The sequence below is a fragment of the Oryzias melastigma genome, linkage group LG14, assembly GCF_002922805.2.
Source record: "Oryzias melastigma strain HK-1 linkage group LG14, ASM292280v2, whole genome shotgun sequence".
NCBI lineage: Eukaryota > Metazoa > Chordata > Actinopteri > Beloniformes > Adrianichthyidae > Oryzias > Oryzias melastigma.
The window spans coordinates 17,959,410-17,966,819 of record NC_050525.1 but is presented as its reverse complement, the minus strand read 5'-3'; the positions used below and the strand labels follow the sequence as shown (position 1 = coordinate 17,966,819).

The 7,410-nt window shown below is 36.5% G+C and overlaps 1 protein-coding gene across 2 annotated transcripts in view; it reads right to left on the bottom strand.

The window, feature by feature from the left end:
- Positions 1 to 566: 566 nt before the first annotated feature.
- LOC112139059 (von Willebrand factor A domain-containing protein 7) overlaps positions 567 to 7,410 on the bottom strand; it is an 8,586-nt gene continuing 1,742 nt past the window's right edge. For both annotated transcript variants that reach the window (XM_036215330.1, XM_024261761.2), the window contains exons 5-11: positions 5,745 to 5,939; positions 5,527 to 5,659; positions 4,190 to 4,339; positions 3,557 to 3,646; positions 2,603 to 2,862; positions 1,444 to 1,737; positions 567 to 1,124 (exon numbers count right to left, since the gene is read on the bottom strand). In XM_036215330.1, the coding sequence (XP_036071223.1) occupies positions 741 to 1,124; positions 1,444 to 1,737; positions 2,603 to 2,862; positions 3,557 to 3,646; positions 4,190 to 4,339; positions 5,527 to 5,659; positions 5,745 to 5,939 (1,506 nt within the window). In that variant the 3' untranslated portion in view covers positions 567 to 740. The remainder of the gene's footprint in view (positions 1,125 to 1,443; positions 1,738 to 2,602; positions 2,863 to 3,556; positions 3,647 to 4,189; positions 4,340 to 5,526; positions 5,660 to 5,744; positions 5,940 to 7,410) is intronic.

The following is a 7,410-nucleotide window of genomic DNA, read 5'->3' as shown; positions in this document are numbered from 1 at the left end:
TTTTAAAAATGGTCTCATTTGTACTTTGTTATCCTTGTATAACAGGTTAGTTTCTTGTATGTTAATATTTTTGAGAATTATCCAGGATTGTGTAAGTAGTCTTGCAAAATATTTTGTTTTTCACAGTGAGTTATACTTTAAGTGAAGAAAGTAATTTACTTTTACAAGAAACTGCACGTTTTTTTTTCAATTTAATAGGATATTCTTCATTTGAAAGTACTACTGATAAAAGACAATGTTCCAATAGCACAATTATAAAAAATAATAATAAATGCAAATATCTGAGGTAAGAAAAATTTGAGGGAGTTCTTTTAATTAAGTGTTAACATATTGGAATTTGATTCAGTTTTAATGTAGTTTAGCTTATTTATTCAGTACCAAAGTACAACTAAGCTCTGCAAAAAAGACAAAAAAATCCAACCTAAAAATAAAATTATTTGAACTTTTATAATCCAAAATGTTGTAGATAACATCCGATTTTTAGTATTTATTTCAATTAGTCATTCCAATTAAATCATTTAAATAAAACCAAATGAATATATAATAAGTGAAATTCACACAAAACATAATGTGCACATTTTTTTATTGAAACTGAAATATCACCTGGAGCATGACATGCAATGGCTTAGTCAATAGAAAAAATTAAAATACCATTCTTTCCAACAGAAACAAATTATGTACATATTTTTTGAGTTATAAGAAGTAAAATACAAATATATTTTAACTGGTTTGAGATGGACTCATCTGAAGCCCAGCTCCATCAGCAGATGGAGTCCTACTGCCACTAAGCTAAGGCACAGGAAGGATGACTGAGCGAGTCTGGTAGAAAATTCATTGCCACTGATGAGGCAGTTGTTCACATTACCAACACGGTCTACAACCAGCAGTTGCAGCTCAGGAGAGCAGCAGGAGGCGCTGTAGGACACCAGTGTTATGTTCTCATTTCCAGCTTCCTGACTGGTCTTCAGGGTCCCAGTTCCGCGGCTGACGCTGATTCTCTCTATGCCTGTCCCATCAGCCCCATCAGTCACCCGGACGGAGACCTCCCACTTGGAGTCGCATTTTCCAGAGCATTCTGACTTCTTGCTGAGTCGCTTACACACTGGAGCAGTGAAGTCAGTCACCTGTGACACAAAGTGGCAAAACATTTAAGTTTTAGTGAAAACCCAAAAACATTACAGTAAGTCTGAGGTTTTAGGATTTCTGATGAGAGGAAAAAGAAGCCAATATATATGATGTAAACATCCATACTCATGAGACAAATTCTTTTACACTTTTACTTAAACTTCCACACATTTTCTATACTTTTGTGGCTCCATCAGAAGATGGACTTCTTTGCAAACACTTTTATAAAAGTTTTTCTAAATGCAATAACACAATGCAAAGTTTCAGAACCTGCATTGAAAACCTAAATCAAGCAGAAACGAATTTAATTTAATTTACCGAGTTGACAATGGAGAAGCGCAACACTATGTAGTTAACGTCTGTGGCTCCAGGAGTCGCCACTTCGATGGTCAGCACTACGTCTGTGCCAGATGGGGTGTTGAGAGGCGCTGAGAGCGTCACCGTGCCAGTCGAACTTTTCCCTTTTTCCACAGGTAAAGTGCTCGGATATGTTGAAGGAAAAAGTCTGTTGTTGGTAACTCGAATTGTCAGGGTCGTCTCATCTCCACTGTTTGTCACAGAGAAGGGGAAAGAGAAAGGTGTGCCTGGTACGATGATGCTGCTTGAGTTAGCCTATAATAAAAAAATAAATACAAAGAAGAAATTCTGTTATTAACTACTTTTTCCAAAATGGAGACTTTTCTGTTGGTTTTAGCTCCATAGCAACCATTTGATTTTTTGGTCACCTGGTGATGACGAACAGATCTATGTAAGTTTTAGATGAATCAGCAATAGTTCATTTTTAGATTTCCTTAGCAACTGATGTTTTTTGCTATCCACGCCCACATTCCTAATATAGTCATAATGTGTGTTATATTGTTTTACTCAGCTTAAACCAGGGATTCTTGTATTAATTTTTCACAATATTCTGGAAAAAAATGTGACGCAACTTTTGCAAGCTCACTGCACCCTGTTCATCTTTATAAAGTTTTTTTCCCCAAGTACCTTCCCAATGATGCTCAATGAGTTAGAAGCAATACTGTAATCCTTTGGAAGAGTTTAGATTTGTAGAAGGTACTAAAGGTGATTTTAAATTACCTATATCATGCAAAATTAACTTTTTTTAAACTTTTAAGTCAATTATAATGTTCATTCCTCATGAAAAACACCCCCAAAGCAGTATTCGCAAAAAAAAAAGACTGTATAAATTTTATTTTATAGTTTTTGATGGAAATTCATAACCTTAGCTTTGTAGAAATAATTCAAAGCTTATTAGCAACCCTTACTGTGTTATTCTGACAATATGCCGCAATTAAAACCCCTGAAACAGTCAGTTTTTCTGTCTGGCGTGTGTGAATCCTATTTGTGTTTACTGACCTCAAGTAAACACAATTTGTCTAAATGTTGGTACGACTATGAAGTTGTAGCGCTTGATTGATTGTTGGAGCATTGTGGGTAGTCAGGAATCTACAACATGATACCAAATGTGATTACTCACTGTGATGGTCAGATTAGATGCTTTAAAGCTGATGGGTGACTGCCTTCGGAAGACATTTGAAGAGCCAGCCAATTTTCCTGTCACTCGTACATCAAACTCTTGTCGTGGAATTTGATCAAAGTGGACAAAGTAACGTCCCCCCTCTTGTGGCTCCAAAACGATTTTAACCTCCTTCGACCCCGATGACTCAACCAAAGCAACATCTGTAATCGTGGCGTCGTCGCTCCCCGACAAAGACACCATCAAGGTGCCGTTGTGACCTTCAAAGAAACATTAGTTGATCACATCAGGGATGTTTGGTTTGGATAAAACAAACAAAAAAAATGTTTCGATTGATTTTGAGGGCTGGGGACCAATTATAATTTCCAGAAACGATTCGATTCACAAGAACCTGAATTGATTTGGTTCCATTTTTTTTACGATTATTTCAATTCTTCAATTCTGTTCAATTTTGACTTTACAGATTTATACATATTTGTTTAGAAATGCAATAATAATCTACTATATGATTCTAATATATTTATTTTAATCTTAGACAGTTCATAGATCAGATCATTAACATCGTAAACATTGTTCTGCCTCTCCTGGAGGACGTTTCAGTTTGGCCACTAGGTGGCGATTGCACTATAGCATTGCTCCTAATTCCAGAAGAAGAAGAAAGTATAAGGAAAAAGAATAATGTTTCAGATCACAAATGGTTACTTTAAAAAATATTTCCATAAAAGTTTGCCTGCGAGTATACAAAGATGTTTATTTAGTCAGCAATGTATGTTTAAGTCCATCGAGTGTTAGCATTAGCCATTCTATCGGAAACTCCATTAAACTTTAGCATCAGGCTAGCGGACTTTAGCACTCTGCTATATCGATTTATACTTTTTATGAATCGATTATTGATCTAATAAGGTTAAATCAATTAAAAGATTGAATTAACCCAACCCTATTGATTTTATTTACCTGCTCTGGGACGCGTGTCAAGTGCATCAAATCCAGAGAAAATGCCTGAAGGCTCCACAAACTCAAGCAGAAAGTCAATGTAACTTTGACCTGCAAAATGAAAGTAATGAAAACATTTAAAATGAATCGCTTCAATGAAGAACATTGGTGTAGGGGACGGAGCGGTTGGCATCGTGCTGATGTCAGCACGTTTCCAACCGCTCGTTTTCGTGGGTATGGGAGGGGCTGCTGCAAACAGTGCAGTTTTAGAGGATTACTCTTAAATGCATGAACGGATCAAAAATTTGGGGTTCTTTATTGTAAGGAGTGAACAGTAAAATGCATTTAATACCTAAAAAAAGTAGAACTTTCATGGTAGGGCCCCTTTAAGTAATACAACTAAAGTAACAACGTTAGTAGCAAAAGCTATTCTTTTGTGTATGTGCATTTTTAAAAAATGAGAAAAGCAATAAATGGAGGATCAACAGTGATCAACAGGATCAACAGGCATATTAGGAAAAAGAATAAATCGTGGTATTTTTTTGCTGTTAAAATGTAGAGGGAAGCAGTACCAGTGCTAGCTTGTGTTTTTTACATTTGCCAAACATGCAAAAGCATTAAGCAGCCAATACAAAAAATAATAGTGAGTCTCACCTATAACTTTTAGAGTGTAGGGGTTTGTTGATTCCATTTGGATTTTCCATTCACCAACTTGTGTTAATAGTTGTACAAAGATGAAATTCCCCACAGACTCAGAGATTTTGATTAAGGGACCTGATGAATCAGTGCTCTTCTGGGTAGCTCCTGCAGATAGAGGCAGAAATATGTTTAACATCCTGGAAAAATGAGAAATTAATCATTTTCTTATTATCCTACAATAATGTCAATTTTTTTGCCTAATAGTTGCTCATGACGTTGCATAAAGAGCGAAGAGTACAGCGTGCAAAGTGTATTTATAAGGTCACTATGGCAGCTTTGGGAGTATATGTCTTTATCTGGCGGCTTATAAATCACATGTCAAACCACCTGTGTAGTTTGTAGCTCATAATTTAAAATAAAAGTCAATATTGAAAATGCTTTTTTTATTTTCACAATGTATTTGCATTACTTTTATCTTAAATTAAATGAAAAAGCAATCCTCCAAACTGCTTTTTCTTTTTCTTCTTCAACATCACTCATTCTGTAACTTAATTAAAATGATAAAGAAAATGGCATTTGACATTTCATTTTCAAAAGTTTTTGAGTAAATTTGTACCAAAATTCAATAATATGAAATTTAAAAATTCAAATGCATAAACAGAAAAGTTATTTTTCATTTTCACAATGTAACTGCATTGCTTGTCTCTTAAATAAAATGATAACGCAATTCTCCAAATGGCTTTTCCATTTTCTTCATCATCTCTGCTCATTCATAGTTAAAGTGACAAAGCCAAGTTATAAAACTCATGTTATGTATTTTCCGAGCGCCAGCAGCTACACCCTAGCTTAGATGTCTGGCGACTATTGATGATGTCTACAAGTGGGAGTAACACCCAAATTAGAGGACATTATTTTTCCATAACTTTTTGTTTGGACTATGTAACAAAGAATGTAGGTGTAGGGGAATCTTTTTATATATCGTAATAGAACTGCTGAAGAAAAAGCCTAGAGTGAGATTTTCAAGATTTGTACCGCTTTGACATTTTGCACCAAGCCTCTTTCAAATGCAGGTGGCAGACATGCACTTGTAAACGATAAAAATAGGAAAAAAGAAGAAGCCCCTCCCTACTTGTCCAGTGTGAAGTCCATGTGAAGTCACATGCCTATTTTGTCTGAGGCTTCAGACTTCCCAAGCTAACTACTTTTAGATTCTCTCAAAATTAGAGCTAATGTTTTAGGATTTGGTCCCTGAGATGGTGAGTAGATGTAGGTTTCATAACTAATGTATGTGATACTTGATTTCCCCTAGTCTCACAGCTACACCAAGTAAAAGCTTATAATGTTATTCTTACCTTTTGGGTCTGTAATAGTGAAAGTGACGGACTGGCCGGTGATGTAAACTCTTAAGGTTTTCACAGTTTCATCAGCTGTAAAAGTGAATGTGTCAGACTTCCCTGGGTTCCTGGATGCCTGAAGAAAAGTCACCTGAACGACAGATCAGGAAAACAGATGATGTCGTGCCTGGCTGGGAGATTCCTGAACTGCTGAAACCACCAAGTGGGGACACTACCTCAGAGCCTCTGGTCGACTGCGTTATGATTGATGCAGCCTTGGAAAGTTCAGCCTTAGTGACTTCAATAACCAGACCTCCTGATGCCTGAGCCAGGTCTCTGTACAGCTGAATATCTTCTGCTCCGATGGAGTTCTGCCCATCTCTTCTTCTGCGGCGATTGCTCAGTGATGACTCTGTAATCATAAAATTCACCTAGAAAGAGAAAAACAAAACATAAATTGAGAATATTTTTTAGAACTGGATACTTAAATCAGGGGTACCCAAACTATGGCCCGCGGGCCGGATCAGGCACCGACTTCACATTTGGCCCGGCCCCCCACACACTATCACAAACGCCGACGGAGATCCACATGGAACGTGACTTTTTAATTCACTCTTCTGCAGTCTAGACTCTGACGGGAGAGGATAGACTATTTGTTGATTTAATAGTGATTCACATGTAGGAAAGTCTCTATTTATTAGGTGTTTTATTTTGAAAGACACTTTTTGAAGTCATTTCCTATTTTGAGCGAGTTTCTGTTTTTAGACTGCACTGTCGCTGCATTTTCTAGTTTTACTGTTTGGAAATGACTCTGTGGGATGGTGGGTGAAGAGCGGAAGTGACGTGGTTTGCGCATGCGGGGTAAGCAGTGCAACCGATTTGCTTCCGCATACAGAAAATGCAGCCACATGCACCCCCCACATCCTGCTGCTGTGTGCGTTCATGAGCTATAGTAAGTCCTGATGTATATTTTTTCTGGTTTTCCTGTTTACATGCGGTGGAATACCGTTTCATATTAGATTGATGACGTTGCATTAATAGACTTTTAGTAGAACATCTTCTGGTTCTCTGCACTAAGTGCCCATTTAACTATATATATTTAAGTATATTGTGAAGTCTGTTCATTTATTTTACATGGTTGCGCTGTCAGAATGTTGCAGCTTTCCCGGACATGCGCTCGTGTTTAATTGACGGATTCCGTTCATGCGCTCTTCACGTGCATCCACGTAATAGTATGCAGTTACATTTTTGCCCTCTAGAGACGAGTAAATCTATTTGGTTTAGTATCAAAGTCTTGTTTAACCCTTTGTATGACTTCATTTCTGTTTAATTATGGTTTAGTTGCTAAATCTTGTTATTTACACTATTCCAGGTAAATAATGTTAATGATTATTAGGTTATTTACTTCTCTATATAGCATAGCAATATTATTTTGTATTTTGTTTCTTTGTAGACCACACACACACACATTTCACAGATGTTTACACAGGAATTATAAAACCATGTATCCATTCCACTGCTGGAATTAAAAGTTTACTGGGAACTGGATTCTCCGCGCCCTTCTCTCTGAACGGAGCTTTCCAGACCAGCATTCCCCTCCAGAGTGTTCAAACTCTTTCACACACTTTATTTCTTTTTTATTTTGCTTCCGTACATTTTTTGAACGTCCATAGGACTTCAGCTATTTAGCTCATTCAGCTATTAAAATATTCAGCTTTTTTTATGCTAGCTTTTTTTAATGTTTTGGCAATTACTTAAAGACTTCTAGGCTATTCTGGGGTTTAGCTAATATTTCAGATACAATGCTAGCTGTTTTGGATGATTTAGGTTTTTTCAGTTTTTTATACTAATTTGTAGTTCAGCTAATATTTTAGCATTATGCTAGCTATTTTGGCTAAATCA